Raw genomic sequence first — 24882 nt, forward strand, 5'->3', positions numbered from 1 at the left:
GTGCCAAATATCACTTCCTCTCACCAGTGATGGTAATAATAACTATTACTTGTTGAATTCTTACAATTGTCAGACACTCTGCTAACACATTGTCTCACTGAGTCTTCCCAGAAGCCAGCAAGGTAGGTAATAATATTCTATCCTTTTTTTCAGAAAAGAAAAATGAGGCACAAAAAGGTTAAGTAACTTGCCCAAGATTGCACAGCCAGAATCAGATCAGGTATTTCTAACCACCACATCATACAAGCCCACTGTAGATGCTTTCTATTCTCTGACAATAAAGGAAAGGAAAAATGGAACTGATACTTAATGTATATCTAGTATGTTCCATGCCAGGCACTGTGCTAGGTACTTTTAACTATATTGTTTAATACTGAAAACATGACCGTGAAACCTGTTTTGTCACTATGGTTATATAGTTGAGGAAACTGGCTCCAAGCAGTTCACTTCAGGACATATGTTAGTAAAGTTAAAATCCAGAGCCAGTCAGATGTTTGACTACAAAATCCGTAGTTTCCGCTCAGAGTTTACCAAAATGTGAGGGACACGCCACTAGAAGTATGTAAGATGATTTTAGATGAGGCAGAATCAAACCCTAAAGGGAGTTAAATTATTCAGAGAGGAATTTATTCCCTTTTCAATTCTATTTTAATCCTTCAATTGTATATAATTTGCAACTAGACTTCCACACCTCTAACACTGGCTATTTTTCCTTTTAATCAAACAGGAAGCTTCCAGGTAGATAACAGTATCTGGGTAGGATTTGATAACACTGCTTTATTTTCACTGCATTTATTTTTCTTCTTATTCTCTATTTATCAGTGCAAATGATACTTGTTTTTCATCTGCCACAGGGGTATATGGTTTTATTTTTTAAAAGTTGAATTGATCTAAATAGTTCTATAAAAAAAGCATAAGGAGTGGCCAAACTAGTAAAGGTAGTGTTTACATCAATAAAGTGTGAAAAATGACAAAATTAGGCTGCTTCCTATACCTAGGCTGGAGGTATAGGAAAATCTTGAAGTAGTTTCTGAATAATCACAGAAGATTAGATCAAATTATGTTCAGTAGAGCTTGCTTCATTCATTTATTCATTTATTCAATCAAATCATTCATTCAACAAATATTTGGGGGCTTCTTCTAAACATTAGCTATTCAAGAAGTTGTTTCAGTATAAAATGTGATATGGAAGAGCATAGGATATAGTGAGTGACAGGTGAGCCTGGGTTCAAATGCTGACTATCAGGATTAGGAGTCCTTTGACTGTGAGTCCGTCGTTTAATCTCTGTCAGCTTCAGCCTCTTTATCTATAAAATGAGGTTGAACTCTACCTCTCAGTATTGTGGTGGAGGCTGGACGAGGTGTTACATGTGAAGTGCCTAGATGTGGCAGGTAGTAGGCACTCCGCAAATGTTCGTTCCTTTCTTTCGTACCATGTTTTAATTCTTGGGAAAGTGGTAATTCATATGTGGAATGCATGGCCAATCTTTATCCTCCAGGATATTTTACTAACCAGGACAGTCCATTCTCTGATCAGATTTCACAGTATAAGTAACTTTTGGGTTTTCTGCTGCTTGAATGATTCCCACTGCAGATGTCCTCTGATTCAAGTTTTTCTTCCCACTATCCCGCAAATCTTTGAAGGCAAAGCCCAGGCTGAGTTTGCTTTGATATATCCAGTACCTAGCACATACCAAGTTCTAGTTAAGAGCTTGGCAAATAAAAGACAGAAAGAGAGAGAGAGAGAAAGAAAGGATGACCCTGGTTATATATTCACCTCTGCTTTCCTTTCATCAAACTGCAACTTGCCTGTGATCACACAAATTGGCATTCTTAATTGCCACACAGCACACTTGATAGTGATATGCACAAACTTGAGATTTATTTCAAATGACCGACATTTTTGGCTTGCCTCTATTCCCTGTTTTAACCATGGCTAGAACATTAATGTGCCTTTCTACAAAGAGGAGTTCATGTGTGCCCAGCGTTCTTTTGTGCAGGAGGGGCACAGGGGCAGAGCTATAAGGTGAGTATACTTGTGTAAAACAATGCTAATCATATCTGCACTTGCTGTGCCAGGTTGCAAAGACCCTGGAATAATGCATGTAAAAAGAGATTTCCTGTATGATTCTTTTATTTTAATCCACTGCACACTTGAAATAGCTCTCACCTCAGAATCTCCATAATGGGACCCTCTTAAGGGCAGATCCCTTTATGATGGAAGCCATCCTTAAATACTTGAGTTATTAAGTCCCTTATAACTTAATGCAGAGCCACCTGATACCAAATCCAATCTGTCCTTGAAGAATAATATTCAACTATTCATCAAATATGTAGTAATCATATGCCAAGTTCAGGAATTACCTACTACTTCTACTCTTCTATAATACTTCTCTTGTTTAATTACATTTGATAAACAGGAAACAGGGAAGAAAATGGGGCTTACAAGGAAGGTTAGTTACTGAGTCTGCGTAACAACAAGAATTAAGTAGATGACTTTGGGTAGAGACTCTGTTGAATCTATTTAGCAAATTTATTTACTGCACTATGCTTTCTTGTCATGAGAAAGGGAACGCCTATAACTTCCTCTGGAACTCCCCGTAGCTTACAGCAGAACTCCCCTCTTTACTGCCCGGGCCTTTGATAAAAGTCCATTTTCTTCCTGTTTTTCCTGTCTGCCTTGTAAGAATATGTGCCAGGAGTGATAGGCATAAAATATGCTACTTGTCAGACAGGTGACATTTTTCAGCTAATATTTACAAGAGAAAAGAGCAATTAGCAAACATGAATCATGTGTCTGAATAGCTCAGAATACCTAGAAGATTAATTGTTATTTGGTCTAATTTTGCCCCAAGTAAAGTTTCTAAGACATGCAAACTTTGAGCTTGATTACTCCATACAAAATAAGGGGTTTAGGCAATGCAATAGATTTTTGAAATCCTGAAACATTCTTGCTTATCGTAAGTTACAGAGGCAATCAAGACACTGATGCAAACAATTCTATGAAGAGGTTTTTTCTCAAGCCCAGCTGCAAATTAGATTCACTAAGCAGAGGGCCTCAATCTTGGCTAACATTGGAATCACCTGGGAGGCTTTTAAAACACACTAATGCCCAGGCACTACTTTGGATCTGTTAAAATTACATTATTTTGGAGATGAGGTCAGCATCATTAAAGATTTTCTTTTCGCAATAATGTGCAGACAGTATTGCGAACCGTTAGTTACACAAAGTAACATTTGCACGTCTTTTACCACCTTGACATTCAAAGTGTTGTCCTCAACTTCACCTGGAAGCTAGTTAGAAGTGTAGAATTTCAAGCCTTCCCCAGACCTAGGGAATCAGGATCTGCATTTTAAGAAGGTCACGGTGATTTGCATGCACATTAATGTTTGAGAAGTAGAGTTATAACACTGGTATGCATTTGGACTGTCACTGGGAAGTAGCGTAATAGTTGATATTTCTTAAACACAATAAGTCAGACACTGGGCTATCCCATCATTTCATCTGATCCTCCCGGCAACTCTGCGAGGTAGATGTTGCTATCCACATTTCACAGATGGGGAAACTGAGGCTCAAAGAAGTGATGCAACTTGCCCAAGGTCAAAGAATGGTAGCTCATGGAACCAGAATTCAATTTCATCTCTGTGTCTTCAATGCACATTTATTTCTGTGCTACCAATGACTGCAGTTATGACTATATATCCACTGGCATGTGTACACTACATCCATGAGTGAGTTTTTTTTTTTTTTTTTGCTGTATGCTAAGGAAAAGATGTTTTGTTTTCTACTTTACATGCCACATGGTTATTAAATTAAGCTTCAACCTAGCATTGAACTCCTGAAGGTATTAGACAAAGGAGAAAACTGGAAGGTTTCCACAACTACAAAATTAAGCTGACAACACAGGCTTTCCATTCATTTGGGGCCCTTAACTAAACTAAAGGGCAAAAGACTTGGCAAAAGCATGAAAAATTCATACATGCAGGTCCTTTTGCTAGATTAGGACACCTAGCTTGATGCATTTCAAAAATTCTTGGGGGAACTTTGCATTTTATTGCAATGAGGCATCAATGGTAGTCAGCACCTGTCACATATTCAGGAAACACACAACAAATTATTTGCATTACCTCCCAAGATAGCTTCCTCTTTAAGCTAAGTTTATATTTTATCCCCCACATTTAACAACAGAAGTGTAAGTTTTTTCAGACTTGCCACATAATGTACTTGAGAAGTAAGGGTGGGGTGGGGGGTTGCTTTACATAGCCACATTCTTCAGAAAACTCTGAAGTTCCTGGTTTAGGACAAAATCCTGCTCTAAGCACCTGACTCATGCTCTGCTCAGTGTAGGAGGACTGCATGGAGACATGTCTTCGCATAGAAATCCTTTCCCCAACCTGAATATTCTCCTTTGTTTATCTCAGCAGTCAGCAGTGTAGTTTTGGATCTAAAGATAGGCCAAGTGGAGTAACCTAGGCTGAGGTCTGTGCCCCAGAATGACCTCAGGCATCACCATGGTCATTGTGGCCCTCTGGTTTTCATCTACCTCTGGAGTATGAAGAGAGAAGAAAAACATCAATGAAAAAAGAAAGACCAGGGTGGCTCTTTCCTCTAAGACATGACAAGGTATAAAAAATATTTCTGGGTTATAAGATATCCTTAGATTTTGAAATAAAAATGTAAGAAAAAAATATAAGTGTGATATTTTCAAAAGGATATACACATAGGTTAATGGAAGAGAAAGTCCAGAAATAGACCCATATAAATATGACTAATTGATTTTGATGAAGATTCAAAGGCTATTGAATGGGGAAAGAATGGGTTTTTTTAACAAACGGGGCTGGAACAACTGAACATCTACATGTAAAACTAAAATGAGCTTAACCTATACATCACACCTTATATAAAAATTAAAATGGATTATAAACCTTACATATAGAATATACAACTACAAAATGTGTAGAAGAAAATATAGAAGACAATCTTTTACATCTTGGGTTATGTAAATAGTTTTTGGATATGATACCAAAAGCATGATCCATAAAAGAAAACATTGATAAATCAAACTTCATCAAAATTAAAATCTTTGCTCTGCAAAAGACACAGTTAAGAAAATGAAAAGACAAGCTACAGACTTCAAAAGAATATTTGAAAATCAATATCTGATAAAGAACTTGTATCTAGAATAAAGAACTCTTAAGGTCGGGGCAGTGGCTCACACTTGTAATCCCAGCACTTTGGGAGGCCAAGGTGGGTGGGCCACTTGAGGTCAGGAGTTCAAGACAGCCTGGCCAACATGGTGAAACCCCGACTGTACTGAAAATACAAACATAAGCCAAGCATGGTGGTACACGCCTGTAATTCCAGCCACTCAAGAGGCTGAGGCTGGAGAATCGCTTAAACTTGGGAGGCAGAGGCTGTAGTGAGCCAGGATGCTGAATTCCAGTCTGGGCGACTGAGGGAGACTGCGTCTCAAAAAAATAGAGAATTTTTAAAACCTTACAATAAGAAAATAATAATTAAACAATTGTTTAATTCCTTAGTATACAATTACAAAGGATGAAATGATTTGAATGTCACCAATGAAGATATACAATAAGTACATAAAAATTTAACTAAGGCCAGGTGCAGTGGCTTATGCCTGTAATCCCAGCATTTTGGGAGGCTGAGGCAAGAGGATGGCTTGAGTCCAGGAGTTTGAGACTGGCCTGGGAAACACAAGGAGACCCCATCTCTACAAAATTAAAAAAAAAATAAAAAATTAGCCGGGCATGGTGGCATGGCCTGTAGTCCCAGTTACTACAGAGTCTGAGGTGGGAGAATCGCTTGAGCCTGAGAGGTCGAGGCTGCAGTGAGCTATGATTGTACAACTGTATTCCAATCTGGGCAACAGAGTGATACCCTGTCTCAAAAAAAGAAAAAAATATGCATATATATATATAATATAAAATATGTATATATATAATATATAAAATATATATAAATATATGTATACTTAATATCGTTAATCATTAGGAAAATGCAAGTTAGAACCACTTCTACACACCTATTAGAATGACTTAAGAAAAGAGCAGGGCGTGGTGGCTCATGCCTGTAATCCCAGCACTTTGGGAGGCCAAGGTGGGTGGATCACCTGAGGTCAGGAGTTCAAGACCAGCCTGGTCATTATGGCAAAACCCCATCTCTATTAAAAATACAAAAAAATAGAAGGGCATGGTGGTGGGTGCCTGTAATCCCAGCTACTTGGGAGGCTGAGGCAGGAGAATAGCCTGAACCTGAGAGGCAGAGGTTGCAGTAAGCCAAGATCACGGCATTGCACTCTAGCCTGGGTGACAGAGCAAAACTCTGTCTCAAAAAAAAGAAAAAATAGAAAAGAATACCAGTGCTGGGAAGGATGAGGAACAATTAGAACTCTCGTACACTTGCTGGTGGGAATGAAAAAATGGTACAGCCACTATGGAAAGGTTTGGCAGTTTCTCATAATAAACCATACACTTACCACGTGACCTAGCAATCCCACTTCTAGGTATTTATTCAAGTGAAATGAAAACCTAGGTTCACACAAAAAAACCTATATGCAAATATTTATAATAACTTTATTTGTAATCACCCAAAATGGGAAATACCCAAATGTGCCCCAACTGGGGAATTTATAAACAAAATATAGTATACATACAATAGAATATACTCAACAGCAAACAGGTATAAATTATTGATTCACACAACAATATGAATGAATTTCAAATGCTTTATGTTAAGTGAAAGAAGCCAGATACAAAAGAATATCTAATGAATGATCCCATTTATATGACATTCTGGAAAAGTCATTACTATAAGGACAGAACATAGATCAGTAGGTGCCTGGACTTAAGACTTGGGTGAAGCTTTTTGTTTGCTTGTTTGTGTGGCAAGGGATGTAACTGTCCTGGATGTTCACTGTGGTGGTGGTAGTTATAGGACTATGCATTTGTTAAAATTCATAAGACTTTTTTTTAAAAAAAGAATAAATGTTATGGTATGTAAATTTAAACATGCATATGTAAGTACATCCATATATACATCCTTTAAAAATGAAATAAAATGTTTTATCCTAATTTTTCACTTCAAACTTTATTTTATAGATAACACAGTAGAGCATCCAAAGAGCATACAAGTAAGGAAAGAGTTAATGATTAATGGTTTGTTTGAGTTTTATTCAGAGGTAACTTTCATCACAGTCTTTAGGAGGCACACATTTTTTTCAAGCATTAATCTAGCAGAAGAAAATGGAAATAATTATAATGTCTACCAATAGGGAACTGGTTAAATAAATTACAGCATGTCCAATAAAATATATAAATCTCCTTAAAAATGCAGGATATCTGTATTTGCTGATTTGGAAACTGTAAAGAACATACATTTATTGAATGCTTACTAAAACTTCTTTTAGTCCTCTTCAGCAATTTCTTTCGTGAAAAAATAAAGGGCAGGCTGAGAGTGATGGCTCACACCTGTGATCTCAGTGCTTTGGGAGGCTGGGGCAGGAGGATTGCTTGAGACGAGGCGTTTGAGGCCAGCCTGTGTAACATAGCAAGACCCCATCACTAAAAATATTTAAAAAATTAGCCAGACAGGGTGGTACATGCCTGTAGTCCTAGCTACTCAGGAGATTGAGGCAGGAGAATCACTTGAGCCTGGGAGTTGGAGGCTGCAGTGAGCTGTGGTTGGGCCACTGCACTCCAGCGTGGATGACAGAGAAAGACCCTGTCTCTAAAAAGTTTTGTTTTAATTTTAAAAAGGTAAAAATAAAGGGCATGTCGGATAGTGCTATGAAGAGTATTTGCAAAGAAGGTTTTATTGGGCTAGGGTATGTGAAGCATTTCTGGGGAGCTGGCAAAGTTCTCCTTCTTAACCTGGGTGGTGGTTACAAAAGTAATCACCTTATAGTAATGTTAAGCTTTATAGTTGTTTCATGTGGTTTTCTCTGTGATATATTTTACAACAGAAAGCTTTAAATAAATTTTCAAAATATATTTAATTAAGTAAAATGAACATCTGTGAACCTACCACCTACCCTAAGAACTAGCACATTACTAATGATGTATATCTGCCTGCACCAGAGGTAATTGGCATCATGAATATTGGGCTTATCAATCTCTTCTTTACTTTTTTTTTTTTTGAGATGGAGTCTCACTCTGTTGCCCAGGCTGGAGTGCAGTGGTGTGATCTTGGCTCACCGCCACCTCCGACTCCCTGGTTCAAGCGATTCTCCTGCCTCAGCCTCCCGAGTAGCTGAGATTACAGGCATGTGCCACCACGCCCAGCTAATTTTTGTATGTTTTGTAGAGACGAGGTTTCACCATGTGGGCCAGGATGGTCTCGGTCTCCTGACCTCGTGATCTGCCCGCCTTGGCCTCCCAAAGTGCTGTGGTTACAGGCGTGAGCCACCACGCCCGGCCTCTTCTTTACTTTTTAAGCTTTATCTTCTATATATAAGGTATGCTTAAGCAATATATTTATTTATGAAAAGGACATTGTGCTATATGTTATCTTCTGGGCTTAATTTTTATTTATTTTTTACTCAACATTATGCTCTAAGATTCATAGATGTAGTCATATGTTTTTGTAATTTATCTACATGCTATATAATAATAGATGTAGTCATATGTTTTTGTAATTAATTTATTCACATGCTATATATTATATATATAATATATATTCTGCAAATATACCATGATTTCTTTATCCATTCTCCAGTTGAAGTTCTTCTAGACCTACTCCTGGAATCAAATTCTCCAGGGCATATGGATTGTTTTTATTTATTTGTAATGACTGAGAATACCGCCATAAGTGTTTTTTTTTTCCTTTTTTTCTTTTTAAATGGAATCTCACTCTGTCACCCAGGCTGGAATACAGTGGCATGATCTTAGCTCACTGCAACCTCTGCCTCCCGGGTTCAAGCAATTTTTCTGCCTCAGCTGAGTAGCTTGGATTATGGGTGGCCGCCACCATGCCCGGCTAATATTTTTGTATTTTTAGTAGAGAGGGGTTTCACCATGTTGGCCAGGGTGGTCTCGAACTCCTGACCTGAGGTGATCCACCCGCCTCGGCCTCCCAAAGGGCTGGGATTATAGGCGTGAGCCACTGCGCCTGGCCAAGTGTTATTTTTAAAATTTAAAAATAGAAAAGAAATGTGCACTGATAGGGTACTAAGCATCACATTGATTCAATTCATATATCTTCTTTTCTTTTCAATGAAGCATGCCGGTCTGGGGCTGTACAAGGAGCAAGGAAGAAAATGTAATCTTCTGTCTGTCTGGCCACCCTGATAGCTGTAGCTCCCTCTCCGGCACTGATTGTTGCAGTCTGATTACTCTCATATTTTTATATGAGAAATTTCTTGTATTTTTAAAATTATATTTTATTATACAAATAACACCTAATACATGCTTCTTGTAAAAAAAAAAAGAAACACCTGAATATACATAATAGATAAGACTATCCTTTTTACCCCCATCCCAGACCTCCTCCCCTCCCCAGAAGTAAACACTAATTATTTCTCAGATCCTTTTTTTTTGTTGTTGTTTTCTTTTTCAGGTACCCTCCTCTGAAATCAAAACTCTTTAATTAAAGAGACATGAAATGACAAGATTTTTTAAAAATCCCATGAGGAGAAGGCATTCTAATTTAGGTAGGTATTTAATATTTGTTTGAACTGATGTTATCTGCATAGTGGAAAGCAGAAAAGAATTCCAAATTTGTGAAGAAAGTGAGAAAGCGCTACATTTTTACTTTCCTTTCAGTTAATTCAGCAACATAATTCATTACACATATTTTTTGATTCTGTGAATATCCAGAATAAACATTCAATATGTATCCATATTCAGTCTTCAGTGCAGAAACCTATTCCAAAGTTGGAAGATTTATGGGTTGTCTGCCATTTTTTATTACCATTGTCATGGTAGCACAGTAAAGTAGAAAGGACATTAGCTTTGTTGAAATCTTGTCTGTGTCACCTAATAACTATGTAATCTTGGGGAAATTAAGTACGTTTTCTGAGTTCTAGTTCCCTCACCTGCAAAATGATTGTTGTGAAGATTAAATGAACTATACCATATGTAAATTGCCTAGCACAGTATCTGGCATTTAGTGAATCTTCAATAAATGTAAATGCTCTTCCTTTTGCCCCATTAGTATACCTAATTGGGAGCTAGTGCCTATCTTCATTGTCTTATGCTGATTATCTTAGAAGAAAAGATCCTTCCTCTGTAGAAAGAGCCAATGAGGGATAAAAAATGTTGCCTCTTGTCACCCTAGCTCACTCCTTTCCTAAGAGAAAAGGCAAAAAACAAAGACAGAAAACCCAGGATCTCAGTGTTTTTAAGCTACAAACCCACAGAGGTTACACATTCCCCAAGTTTTCTCCTGAAGCCCCCAGTCCTGCCACAGGATGGGGAACAGTGTCTTTTGGCCCTCATTTCCTTTATCACTCTATGGAAACTTGAAGCTCTTTTGTAGCATGGAAGTTATTGCCCCTTTTGCTTGTCTCTAAAATTCCAGCCAGGCAGGGTTCCTTGCAAAGAAAACATGAAAAGTTCCTTTAGCTGGCCCTGCAGGCAGGAGCAGAGTAGAAGTAAGCAGAATATCTCAGGGTCTTCCTTTGAGGAGCACCCCAAGTGCATGTCTGTAGTGCCAGACCAGGCTGGGCAGCTCAAGGGAGTGAGAGGAATGTGACTGGGTAAAGAGTGATCTGGAACCAGCTAGTAGGGAGGAGAAAGCTCTTCGAAAGGTTATCAAGTGCCAAGGGAGCCATTATTTCTCAATCATGAGCAGAAAGATGATTTCCCATGGGGCTGGGGCTACTGTCTTGAGGACTTAATCCTCTGTCCACACCTCTGTCTTACTTTCTTGCCTCCTGGTGTTCATCCAAAATAGTGCACTCATGGTTCTAACTACACCCTCGAATGGTCTGAACTACCTTCCCCAGGAGAACAACCAACTGTGAAACTGCTTTTCTTTCTGCTCACCCTCATCCTCCAATAGAAGTCCTTTCTTCAAGTCCAAAGGGATAGCCTTAAGGTTCATTGTTCATTTGGGTTTTAGGAAGACTCAGTAAACCACATTAAGGTATGAATGACCAACGGCTGCTATTGTTGCTTTACAAAAGAGAAACTCACAGAAACAACTAATAATATGCAGAATGTCTTCAAGACATTATCTGTAGAGTAACGGTGTTCCCTGGCCATTGTCTCCTTACTCTCCCTGCCAGAAAGGAAGGGGATAGCTGCTTGGCATCTCACCTTTAAGGGAACTCAACCCCTGCCCTCTTGTATCAGTTTAGATTTACATGGTCTGAGTGATCCTGTCTTCTTGTCATTACCCTCACTGGATAGTGGGAATAGATGGAGCAATATTCTCAGTCCCCGTTTCTGTCAGATAGGGACATTGGCATGTATAAGCCACCTTGGGGACTCTTTTTTTTGTGGTGTTTGGAATAGCCCAGAAATCATATGTCCTCTCAAAGAAAGCCCTCAGCCTAAGGACCACATTCTCATTTTTGGCTTTGGCTAGGAACCACCACCCGCTCTTCTTTCTTAAGCCTCTCCCTTTGTCCTTTCTTACCTGCTATTTGGTGAAGCTGCAATTCCAGGCTCAACATTAGCAGGAGGAAGATCATGTTCTGCATTTGATCTGAAATAGACAATTGAAAGTCTCAGGGCCTTATGAAACTTTGCTTATGAAAATGAAAACAGGGGAATAACAAATCATTTGGGGAAGGTGACAGACCGTGGTAGAGTGGAGCTGGGAGGAGAAGTTATAGCTTGATTTCCTGGAGAGGGGAAGATATAAATTAAGAGTAAACAAGACACTCTTTATAAATCCAAATGAGAAGTTCTTCTTCCTTTTCTAATGTCCGTTTCTGAATATGAACCAGTCCTTGTGAACCACACAAATTGGCAGTTACCTGCACGTCTCATGAAGCTTTCCATAGCTTTTTTCAATAGCTGGCCCTTGAACCCCAACTTTGTTTGTCAAATGAATAATGGACACTATCTTCTTTACCTGGACTGGATGTCTGGGAGTCTGACACTTGAAAATAAGTCTCCATAGAACCGAGCTACGTTCTCAATAAATACTTGCTAGTTGACTGAGCAAAGTAGTCAAGTGCTTTTGAGTGCTGGAATTGAGTTTGCCCCTCACTTGAACTACCTTTTACTAAGAGGTTTAGACAGGGAGAGTAGGGAACTGGCTCTGATGAGGGTAGGGGCTGCGAATGCCCCACCTTGGTCCTGCTGTACCTCCCATGCTTTCTCCTTTGCTCTGAAGCTTTCTTTATCCGTGGACTTCTTATGGTTGAGGAAAGGGACAGAGCAAACAGCTAATCTGATAATGGTCTGAAACTGAGGAGGCTTTCCAACTTTTATCAGCCATGGAATCATTGCTTCAAGGGAAATCTGTTGGAGCCATACATCTAAATCAGGTAACAGCAGAGCTGCTCTGAGTGTGATGAAAAGCAGTGGAGGGTTTGGGTCAGGAGAATGATAGAACCTCATTTACATCATTAAAAGACAACTAAGCTTTGATGTAGGCAATAGACTATTGCTGGGAGGGAGAAGTTGCTGGCAAGATTACAAACAGTGAGATCAGTTAGGAATGTGTTTGCAGAAATGCTAATAGCTTAGAGTAGAGGGGCTAGTAGGGGTGAGAAGTGGTCTGTTGGTGAGTTTATATATATTTTCTTTGTTTTAAAATTTTATTTTAAAAATTTCAACAGCTTATTAAAGTATAATTGATATATGAAAGAGGGTTATATATGTATATGTGTGTATATATATTTAAAACACAGACTTTTTTTAAGTGCATGACTCTGTGGTTTTTAGTATGTTCACAGAGTTGTGCAACAAACACTATTATCCAATTTTAGAACATTTTCATTACCCTGAAAAGGAACCCCTTACCCATTAGCAGAAACTTCCTATTTCCCCTTACCTTTCCCTATGGTGGCAACCACTAATCTAGTTTCTGTCTCTATCAATTGCTTATTCTGGATATTTCATAAAAACGGAATCATGCAATATGTAGACTTTTGTGGCTGGCTTTTTCCACTGAACATAATGTTGTCAAGGTTCATCTGTATTGTAGCACATATCAGTACTGCATTCCTTTTTGTGACTAAATAATATTCCATTGTATGATATACCACATTTTGCTTACCCATTCATCAGTTGATGGTCATTTGGATTGTTTCTGCTTGTTGGCTGTTATGAATAATGTTCCTATGAAAACTCATATACAAGTCTTTGTCTATGTATACTTTTAATTATCTCGGGTACATATGTAGGAGTAGAATTGCTGAATTAAATGGTAACTCTATATTTAACTTTTTGAGGAATTGCCAAACTATTTATCAAATATATGATTTGGAAATATTTTCTCCCATTCTGCACATTGTCTTTTCAGTTTCTTGATAGAATCCTGTGAAGCATAAATGTTTTAATTTAATTTTGATTTTATTTAATTTTGAAACACAAATTGATTTTAAGTAAAAAAATCCAATTTATCTACTTTTTTCTTTTATTGTTTGTGCTTAGGTGTCATACCTAAGAAATCATTGCCTAGTCAAGGTCACAAAGATTTACATCTGTATTTTCTGCTAAGATAAATATAAATGGAGCAATTGTACAGGGACAACTGGATGTCCACATGCAAAAGAACAAATTTGGAGCCTTACCTCATACCATATACAAAAACTAAACAAAATGGATCAAAAACCTAAATATAAGAACTTTAGTTCCAAATTTGTTCTATTGATTGTGCGCATTCAGTTGTGCCTGTACAATTTGTTGAGGAAATTATTCTTTCCCTATTGAACTGTCTTGGCACCCTTGCAAAACATGAATTGATCATATATATAAAGATGTATTTCTGGACTCTCGATTCTGTTTTATTGAACTATATGTCTATCCTATGTCAGTACCACACAGTGTTGATTACTGTAGCTTTGTAGTAAGTTTTGAAACTGGAAAGTGTGAGTCCTCCAACTTTGTTAGTCTTTTTCAAGATTTTTTTTTAGGGGGCTATTTTGGCTTCCTTACATTTTCAAATGAATTTTAGGGTCAACTTGCTCATTTCTGCAGACAAAGGAAGCTGGAATTTTGGTAGGGATTGCATTGAATCCATAGATCAATTTGGGGAATACAGCCAGCTGAATAATATTTAGTCTTCCAATTCATGAATACAGCATGTCTTTCCTTTATTTAGGCCTTCTATAGTTTGAAAAAAGACCTGAAGGGAACTGCTGACAGACTGGATATATAGTTTGAGAAAAATAGAGAAATCCAGGAAAATTCCTAAGTTTGGGGCTTGAGTCACTAAGGCAATGGAGATGCTGTTTATTAAAATGGAGAAGCCTGAGGGAGAAGCAAATTAGGGAAGGGGAAAAAGAGTTGCGTTTGTTGTAGATTTGGTTTGAAATGCCTATTAGATATCCAAGTGGAGGTGTTTAGTAGGCGGTTGGGGTAGAGATGTAAATTTAGGAGTCATCAATGCAGAAGTGTTAAAGATTTAAAGTCATGGATGTCGGCATTACATCACCTACAGAAAGATAGGAAAGAGAGTGCCCAAGGACTGAGACATGGGGTATTCCAACATTTATAGATCTTTGTGAAGAGCAGTCACCAGCAGAGAAGATTGAGAGGAAGGGTACAAAGGCAAATGGCAGTGTGTATTATCCATGCATTTTATTTTCTGTATTCTGATGCTTTGACACTTGGGGCCTTGCTGACCCTGAAGGGACTGCCCCTCCCAGAGTTAGCCAATTCTAACCTCTAAGAGTGAGTAAACCACTTGCCCATGAGCACACCTTTCAAATGCAAACCAACCCATTTCAGAGCCCATACCCACAACTGCCTCATTTATTGGGGGCTTTCACATTCCCAACACTATGCACCTGCCCTAATCACCCCAGGGCCAAGTACCAGAAGACTAGGGACAGCCCCTATGCCCCAGAGCCTGCTGAAATTATTTGTATCAGCTAATCCTAAATCCACTCACCCTGCTTCACCCATTTCTTCCTGTTGAAACCACAATAAAGATCTTGCGCACCCCCCACCCGCCTCCTGGCTGACCCTGGTGCTTCCCCATGTGGCCCCTTGTGGCATGGTGTGCCCCCTTCTCTTGGGATCTGTGAGTACAACATACTTTTTTCAATGACAGTCATTTCCTGATATATTGGCCTCACCATACCTAAATAATAATAAAACCTATATTTTAAAACACAGTGCTACAAAGCAGTGATCAGTAGAGCCAAATACTCTTGAGAGTTGCATTTAGCAGTATGGAGGTCATGGATGATCCTGATAAGCACAGTATCAGTGAGTTTTGTACAGATGAAAGCTTGAATAGGTTCAAAAGAGAATGGGTAAAGATGTGGCGACAAATATAGGCAACTCTCTCAAGAAGAGTGCTATAAAAAGGAGAAGAGAAATGAGTCAGTAGCTAGAGGGAAATGTAAGGTCCTCAGTGAGCTGTATTCTTGTTTTTATTTTAAAAAGGGAGATCTTACAGCAGGTAACAACTGGGAACAGAATTAAGTGCTTTCCACAGGGAAATGCTCATGGCATACCTTAGCTTGACCAGAAGATAGCCTTCCTTATTCAAATGCGTATATATCCAAGAAAGGTATCATCTTAAGCTGCACCAACAGGCCTAGCACTTGCCAGCACTCTTATTTTTAGAGCATGAAAGGACGGCATGTAACATAGCTCTAGCAACAGAAAAGATTCCTGGATCACCCGCCACTGGCTTTAACTTCCCCTTCTTCCTTGCCCTTCCACGGGGACTTTCCTGGCACACTGTCTCCTTGAGCAAACCGAGGAACAGACACTGTTATAAAGATACTTTCCAACCAGCAGCTTCTTTTCCTACTAATCCTCCTCTAGGGAAAATATGGTTTATGCAATGGGTAAGAGCTCAGGCTCTAAAATCAGACACATCTGGGTTTAATCCTGGTTTTACAAATTGTAAGCCTCTAACACCTTGGACAAATTTTGAAAAGTCTTTGTGCCTTGTTTTCCTGTTATGCTAATAGTAGCAACACCCACCTTAAGCTAGAATCTTAGACCTCTGCATTTCTCATCTTGCAAATATGGCCCATCCCCTAGTCCTGTTAATTCTCCCTCCTGGATACTTTTTGCATAGTGGCTCTCCTTTCTTCCACCACACTGCCATCACCTTATTTCAGCTTCTTATCATTTCTTCTTATACCATAGCAGAGCCTTCTCACTGCTATTTTTACCTTCTAGTCTTGCCTTCCTCTGCTCCATCCTCCACTTATTGAGGTGAAGGACAAGAACCTTGGAGTCATCTTGAGTCCTTTCTTTTCTCATTCTACATCTGATTCATTAACAAACCCTATTGGCCCTTCCTTCAAATATATCCAGAATCTGACCATTTCTCACCACCTCCACTGCTTCCATATCAGTCAGAGTCGTTGTCATTTCTCATGGTGATTTCTGCATTAGTCTGACAACTGGATTCTATGATTCCAGTTTTGCCTTCTTGCAGTTGATTCTGCAGCCAGAGTGGTTTTTAAAAAATAAAAGTCAAACCATATTTGCTTAAAACCTTCTGATGGCTCAACATTTCATTCATTGTAAAACCCAGTTTTTTCAACAGCCAAGACAAGAGGGCCCTCTGTCTTGGACCCCATGCTTTAGAGGACCCCACTGTGCCCATCCTTCTCCCTGAGGGTAAGGTGTTTGCAAGGCTGAGAGATGTTATCTGGAGCCTTTGACCTACCAACCGCCATCCATTGCAGTCTGTCTTTGAAACACTGGAATTCCTAACCTGAATGGCCTTAAGCCTGCTTCCAGGCCTGTGTGGCCTCTTCCACAGATCCAATCCCTAAGGGAGGACCTTGCTGCCAGTGTACATGTCCCTCTACCCGGACACTTTCATTGTTTTTTCTCCTGAGACTGTCTTATGCAAAATTGCAAGAGCACTCCAACCCTACCCCAGCATTCCCAACAATCCTTAGTCATCTTTTCTCCCCCAAAGCAGTCATTACCATTTAACATACCATATAGGTCTCTTTCTGTTGCCCAAGCTGGAGTCAGTGGCACAATCATAGCTCACAGTGATGGCAGCAGCTGCCCATTTAGAGCAGCTGCAGCAGTGGAGGTGTGGCCAGGGAGGCCAAGAACAGGTGGGAGTCCCGCCCCATACTGAGTTGGCGGGGTGGGAGCCGCATGCTTCCAGGCACCCCTGTGGCTGCCCAGCTGTGGCTCTGGACCCAGGCATCTCTGTACTCTCAGGGGCCCAGGAAGTCCCCTGCTCCCACAAGGTTGAAAGTGCCTGCTCCCACTCCCTGGCCTCTCCCCACTCCTGGCGCCTGCTACTGGGTGAAGTAAAGTTGTGGCCAAGCCTAGGTGCTGTCACAACCCGCCCATGCATGTGGGTGCTCAGGGTGGTGCTGACACACTAGCCCCCTGCTTCCTCGACCTCTTCCGGACGTTGGGTGCCGACAAGCACAGAGGGAGGCTGAGCAGGGGCTGAGGGTGGCTCAGGGCAGGCCTGCAGGCACGAACAGCCTGGGCGTCATGGACAGGATGTTGATGGCAAGAGGGAGACAGGTTCCTTGGCGGAAAGGGGTTAGGTCCCTGGTGAAACCCAACCTTCAAGCCAGGGATGGCCCAAAGCCTGGGAGCCAGGTTGCCAATTGTGGGTGGAGTCCGCAGCCTGGAGTAAGAACTTACAGTGCTTTCTCCGGGCCCTTCCATGGCTGCCCGTGGGCCAATCAGCACACTCTTCCTCCCTTCTGAGCCTGTAAAAACCCTGGACTCGGCCAGGCTCAGTGGTTCATGCCTGTAATCCCAGCACTTGGGAGGCCGAGGCAGGCACATCACGAGGTCAGGAGTTTGAGACCACGCTGGCCAACATGGCAAAACCCCGTCTCTACTAAAAATACAAAAAATTAGCTGGGTGTAGTGGCGGGTGCCTGTAATACCAGCTACTCAGGAGGCTGAGGCAGGAGAATCGCTTGAACCCGGGAGGCAGAGGTTGCAGTGAGCCAAGATCGCGCCACTGCACTCCAGCCCTGGTGACAGAGTGAGACTCCGTCTCAAAAAAACAAAACAAACAAACAAAACCCTGGACTCAGCCAGACTTGAACAGACATTGGGACTACCAGCTGGAGGAAGGAGCTGCTCACTTCAGGTCTCCTCTTTCTTTCTTTCTTTCTTTTCTTTTCTTTCTTTCTTTTTTTTTTTTTTTTTTTTTTTGAGATGGAGTCTTGCTCTCTCACCCAGGCTGGAGTGCAGTGGTGTGATCTTGGCTCACTGCATCCTCCACCTCCCGGGTTCAAGCGATTCTCCTGCCTCAGCCTCCTGAGTAACTGGGACAACAGGCGTGTGCAACTGCACCTGGCTAATTTTTCATATTTTTAGTAGAGACGGAGTTTCACCATCTCGGCCAAGCTGGTCTCGAACTCTGACCTCGTGATCCACCCGCCTCAGCCTCCCAAAGTGCTGGGATTACAGGCGTGAGCCACCGTGCCCGGCTCGGGTCTCCTCAACTCTCTGGGATGACCTGCCTGTGGTAAGGAGCTATCCATTGTGGGTCTCCTCTCTGCTGAGAGTTGAACATTCATTTCCTGCCTATGGAAAGGTACTACCCACTTTGGGTCTCCTGAAAGCTGTTCTGTCACTCAATGAAGCTCCTCTCCGCCTTGCTCACCCTTCAGTTGTCCACATATCTCATTTTTTCTGGACAAGGGACAAGAATTCAGGACCTGCCGAACGGTAGACTGAAAGAGCTGTAACAGAAACACTTCTTTAGCTGAATGAGCATTGTGCTGACTTTTCTCCAGGAGACAAAAATGAACATGTTCAAACAACCATGCCACCTCTTTAGTCTCCCCTTTTAAATTTCACTTGTGTTTTGTAAATATGTTTATTGATGTCTATTCCTATGTGGCTATCCATTTTCATCTTAATAGTATTGGGAGGAGTTAGAAACTAGAAATCAACAAGTTCTCTAATATCTGGGTCTCTTGACCAAACCACAGGTAGTAAACAGAAATGCTTGTGGGAACTTGGACAAGGTATGTGAAAAATACTTTGCAAGTGGTAAACATTCTTCACATTCATCATCGTTATCACTTATAAGGGTGGTAATCTTTGGTCTAAAAATCCCATGAATTCCTATATGACCACTCCTCTCACTAACTTCACTAAGATCTTGCCTGGTAAAAATTTACCCATTTTTTAAGACTCACTTAGGGCCACCTCCTTCATAAATCCTCCCCTGAGCTTCCCAAGCAAATGTCTGCAGAACTATTGCGACTCTCAGGATATTTCTTGTCTGCCTTGTATTTATCAGTTCATACTCAATTTTGATCTTATTTTGTCTTTTTTTTTTTTTCTTTAGAGACTAGGTCTCACTCATTGCCTAGCCTGGAGTGTAGTGGCTATTCACAGGTGTGATCATAGAGCACTGCAGCCTCGAATTCCTGGCCTCAAGCAAACTCTGGCTTCAAGTGATCCTCCTGCCCCAGCCTCCCAAGTAGCTGGGACTATAGTTGTGGGCTACCTTGCCCAGCTTATTCTGCTTATTTCTACATAAGAAGTATCAGTTTACTCAATTGCATTAGGAAGTTGTATCTTTCCAGAGAAATCAAGGAAACATCTGTAAATTCTGAGGATAAGTTTGTAAACAGAAAATGAGGAAATTTTTTTCAAGCAAAATTTGCAAGAGAATCAAAAATGATGGTAGGTTCTAGCAGTTTCAGTTCTTGGTTGCTATAGGCCTAGTTTCTTGCGATTTCTACTGTCTGTGGAGATCTATTTCCAAATTGGTAGATGAAATACAAATAATTGTGGTGCTGAAGCTTTAATTATCTCTTTCTTTTGTTCAAAACATTTACTTGGTATTTACTATGTGCCAAGCTCTAGTATACAAAGGTAAATAAGACACAGCCAGTGCTTTTATGGAATTCTCTGGTCTGTGCAATAAGTGAGGCATAGACATTCTATGGAAATATCTCAAGAATCCTAGCAAATCATTCCTTTGTGTAACAATAACCAGCCTAAAGGATCATGTTTGTAAAATACTTCATTCTTTGTTAAATACTGCCAGTCTTATCCCATTTGCCTCTTCCCTCTCTCAGTGTCTAGTAGAGCCCAGCTATCCATGAAGACTTAGATAAATACATACCCAATTGATCTGAAATACCTGAACTAACCACTGTTTTGAAGCCAAGTGTCTAAAACACTAATTGTAATTAGCAATGTCTGAACATAATCTAAATCTGAACGCCTTTGGGCAAGTTATGCAGAGTTTGCCCCAGGTCCTACCATTCTCCATTGTATTAGACCTAGCTGGATTCACTTATTTTTGTTGCCTGCCAAACCCAATAGGTATTTGAGTTTTGGGGGGATCTTAGAGCCAGTACTCTGCTGTCATAGGTATATGAGTAATTATTTGATCTCTAAACCATCTGTGGCATAGATAGACTACCAGTAGCCTTAAGATGCTATTCTACTCAGTTTAATAGAGCACTTAAGTTCAAATGAAATCTCAATTTTTTAAGCAATAAACAATGAGTTCCCACTTTTTATAAGCCTTTATATTAGAAAGTTGTGAGAATTCATAGAAGAATTTATCACTGGAGAATTCATAGAGGGTTTCCGCTAAGAAAGGGCCCTTGCCCTTAAAGACATTGTACCATAATTGGAAGATTAAAACTCTCACACATGAAAAATAGTAAAACTGATGTAAAACAAGTGACAAAATTGCAAAAGCCCTAGAAGTTGACTAAAGGAAGGGAGACTTCCCAGAGGGGTAGGATTTGAACTGGGCCTTTGAAGCACTGGTAGGATTTGGGGTTGAAGCTATTCTGAAGGGCAGTGCATAGCTGAGTCAGAAGCAGTCTCAGAGGTGCAAATGCACAGGCGTGTTGAGGGGACAATGAACAGAGTAACTTGGCTGGACACTTAGGTTGAGAATGTCAAGAGCTTAATGCCAGGCAGAGCTGCCAATCGGGAAATAGTGGCAGTCACTCAAAAACTGAGTGACAATACCAAAGGAGTATCTGAAAAAGATTAAGTCTAATTTTTTTTTTTTTGAGTATAGAATTGAGGGTGGGTGGAATTGGTAGACAGCCACTCAATTAGGGGGTCACTGTATTCATCTAGATGTTTGGTAACAAGGCCCTAACTTCAGGTCAGAAAAAGGAAGCAAGGAAGAGGAAGAAGAAACATATAAGACAATTGACAAAACAATTGACTACTGATCAGCCATGCACAAGAGACAAAGAGAAAAGCAACAAGATTGACTGTGGTTTTAAGACCAGACCGGCAAGACAATATTGGAGCCATGCGGGAGAAAGGGATGGCAGGGAGAAATAGAAGATTGGGAGCTGATTTTAGAGGGAAGACACTAAGTTTGGTTTTAGTCTGGGCAAGGCATAAGCATTCCAAAAAATTATAGGTCCAGAGTTTGGGACAAAATTTAGGGCTGAAGATAAGGAAGTTATTTCTAATATGGAAATGTTAGTTAATATTGAGGAATGAATGAACCATCTGATGGGGAGAATATAAAAGAAAGATTATAAAGAAAAGATCTGAACTCAGGAACGTCCCAAAATTTGGAGAGCAGGAACAGAGGACTAGTGAAGAAGGCAGAGACAAGGTGGTCAGAAGAGCATCAGAAGCTCCCCCAGAGCAGTACTTCTGAGGCAATGGAGGAAAATCCCTCAAAGCAGGGGCAGTTCATCATAGGGAGCCCTGAAGACTAAGAAATGGAAGTCAGCCCACAGGTGTGTTAGAGACAGCTGGAAGGCATCAGAGGTGACTGGGGCTAGATAACCTTTCAGATGCTTTTGTCTATCCTGGAATTCTGTGAGTTGATTTGAAGGTTATCGAGCCCAGCTACAGTGGAGCAGGGTGTGGCATGAGGAGGTGATACTACAGTTGTCCCTTTACAGAGTAACCCAAGTATGCAACAATTAAGACATATGACATATTTGGACATTAGCATGTGGAATTAAAATGACACACAACAATCTATTGGTTGCTGTCCAATGTATTGTAAAGCAAATAATCTCTGAAGCATGACCCATAATACTGTCTCTACCATCTCCTTTTTCAAATCAACCTCAAACTTCCCCCTGTCCATTACACGAACATTTCATTTCTGGTGATTCTCCTGACATTTCATCAAATAAATCCATTCAACAATTTGGCAAGCACCCAATAAGCACCTATGTGTATTGCCAGGTACTGCACTAGGAACTTGGGACTCAGAGAACCTTAAAGGTGTGCTTCTTGCCTGTGAGGAGCTCCAGTTCAATGGAAAAGCTCACCAACAGGAGAAATCTGGGGAGAAGACACCCTGAAGCAGCAGACAACAAAGAGCCTGCTGATGGGGAGACCTCAAATAATGAAGGTAAATAGATCAGGTTCCAGTGGCAGGAGCAGCAGGAGCAGGATTGTTCATCCACTCACAAAATCTTAGGCTTGGAAAGGAGCTTGGAGGACATCCAGGCCATCTCCGTATTTGACCCTGATACAACTGTCTCATTACTGCTCACACTGAATATTTTTACTCTGCATTTTGTCAATTTAGGTCTGTCATTCCCTGCCCCTCAGAGCCATAGTATTTTAGGGTTAAAAGTCCTGATTAGTTCGTAATCTCACTCAAGCTTAGCCTCTCCACTTCCATCCCCTCCACATGAACCCATTGTCTTTGCTCTTCTACTCAGTGCACCCAGGTGGCGAGCAATCAATAGCAATTATTACAGTTCTCTTTAATTTTTCTACCTTTTCTCTGATCATTTTATATGGAAATAATAAGCCTTTCCATAGTCCCCAAATCGTGCTTTTGTTCAATAATGATTACCTCTATAAGTTATTAAGATAATAGTTTTGGGTTTTTTGTTTTAGTTCCCCCGCCCCCAACCCCCCCACCAACAGCTGACTCTCAGGCATAGCTTGTAAACAAAGGCCAGCCTGGAGTGATCACTGTCTGCTAAATGGATAATCACAAACAGATGTCAGTCATAGGAAAACAGATTTTTAAGTTCTTCACCATTAAGCCTCCGAAAACTCTAAGCTGAGAGACAATCTTAAGAATAGTTATATTATTTTACAGTGCACATATTTGATGCAGAAAATATCTCACCTTATAAAACTGAGCAACAAGAACAATATGCATAGGGACAAGTGAGAGAAATCTGGGGCAGGAGGACATTAGCTTATTTGTGCCCCTCAGCACAATTTCTGAGGCAGAATGTCTCTTGCCTCAAATGGTGTGGAGAGAAGGTAGGTCACCCTTCCCCCACCCTGGCAGCCTCATCATGGTCCACAACATAAACAGTATGAGAGTATCTCAACCCACTCGTTACTCACATGAGGACTTGTCACAGCTCCACAGGTAAAGATGCAAAAGAAAACAACAAAAAACAGCTGCTGTTTGCGTTAGATTTCCTTATAGTAGCCACCAAAATGAACAGCCAAAAGGAAAAACAAAACCATCAACATGCGGTAGCTCCAACCCAGGATTCTTCCTAGCTGGGACATATGAGGATGGGTAACAAAAAACACTCAGAATTTGGCGTTAAGATATATTCATCAAGAGAAGAAAAGTTGTTCATTCAGCTTAAGGTTTGCTGTAACATGAGAGTGAGTCAAACCAGAACTGGTTCTGAGGAACTGACGAAAGCCTGGCTTATTTGGAAAGTTTTGGTTTTGCTTTTAGCAGTTTGTCTGTGAATGGAATTGCATTCCTGATTTGGCTCTTGGCTTAGCTATGGTTGGTGTTTAGGAATACTAGTGATTTTTGTATGTTCATGTGGGATCCTGAAACTTTGCTGAAGTTATCAGCTTAAGGAGCTTTTGGGCTGAGACTATGGGATTTTCTAGATATAAAATTATGTTATCTGCAAACATGGGTAGTTTGACTTCCTCACTTCCTTCTTGGATGCCTTTTCTTTCTTTCTCTTGCCTGATTGCTCTGGCCAGGACTTCCAATAATATGGTGAATAGGAGTGGTGAGAGAGGGCAGCCTTGTCTTGTACCGGTTTTCAAGGGGCATGCTTCCAGCTTTTGCCTATTCAGTGTGATGTTGGCTGTGGGTTCATCATAGATGGCTCTTATTATTTTGAGGTATGTTCCTTCAATACCTAGTTTGTTGGGAGTTTTTTAATATCCCTTGAGAGTTTTTAACACCCTTTTATTCCCTCTCTTTCCCCCATTCTTAAATGTGCTCCAGCTTCCCCATTGTCCCTGGAGCACATTTAGGAATAGGGGAAAGGGATGGAATGAAGAATACCAGCAAGTCTTAGTGCTGTGCCAGGAAATTTACTCATTTCCTAGGGCTTCTGTAACACATGACCTCAAGTCCCCCTGACTTATAGTTGTATCACTCCAATCTCTGCCTCCATCTTCAAATGACATTCTTTTCTGTGTGTATCTCTACATTCCTCTCCTCTTGTGAGAATACCATCCGTTCGATTAGTGCCCACCCTAATGCAGTATGACCTCATTTAGACTACATCTGCATAGACCTTATTTCCAAATGAAGTCACATTCTGAGGTCCTCAGTGGACATGAATTTGGGGGGAACATTATTTAACTAAGCTCACTTCATTTCATAGTGCCTCATTTCATTCTCAGTGCAATGTGTGGTTTAGAGTTAGACCCATTTTACACGTGAGAAAACAGGACCAAGATCAAACAATATTTCCTTAGTTGCATGGCTGAATTTGAACTCAGACCTCGGTGGCCCCACTATACCTTGAGGCTTGTGATTGGTGAGATTAAAACCACATGGCAAGAAAAGGCGAACTTGAATATAGGCCTGAATGATCAATCCTTCTCCTGCTGCCTCCCGCCCTTTTCCTTGTG

The 24882-nt window shown here is 40.5% G+C and overlaps 2 protein-coding genes across 8 annotated transcripts in view; one reads left to right on the plus strand and one right to left on the minus strand.

Moving 5' to 3' along the window:
* The window catches only part of PDCD1LG2 (programmed cell death 1 ligand 2), a 61326-nt gene extending 37544 nt beyond the window's left edge, over positions 1-23782 (minus strand). For 2 of the 5 annotated variants that reach the window (XR_002916224.3, XM_054519963.2), the window contains exons 1-2: positions 23386-23674; positions 11600-11668 (exon numbers count right to left, since the gene is read on the minus strand). Coding sequence is in view for 4 of the 5 variants with exons in the window: in XM_054519963.2 (XP_054375938.1) it covers positions 11600-11663 (64 nt within the window). In the remaining variant the exon portion in view is untranslated. Of the gene's footprint in view, positions 1-11599; positions 11669-23385 lie in introns of all 5 variants that reach the window. The other 3 variants (XM_024251967.3, XM_054519962.2, XM_024251966.3) reach the window with 3 other exon arrangements.
* PLGRKT (plasminogen receptor with a C-terminal lysine) overlaps positions 1-24882 on the plus strand; it is a 278175-nt gene that overhangs the window by 97333 nt on the left and 155960 nt on the right. For all 3 annotated transcript variants that reach the window (XM_024251969.3, XM_063714005.1, XM_063714004.1), the window contains one exon: positions 9575-9668. The gene's annotated coding sequence lies outside the window, so the exon portion shown is untranslated. The remainder of the gene's footprint in view (positions 1-9574; positions 9669-24882) is intronic.

The sequence above is a fragment of the Pongo abelii genome, chromosome 13 (assembly GCF_028885655.2).
Source record: "Pongo abelii isolate AG06213 chromosome 13, NHGRI_mPonAbe1-v2.0_pri, whole genome shotgun sequence".
NCBI classification, from domain to species: Eukaryota; Metazoa; Chordata; class Mammalia; order Primates; family Hominidae; genus Pongo; species Pongo abelii.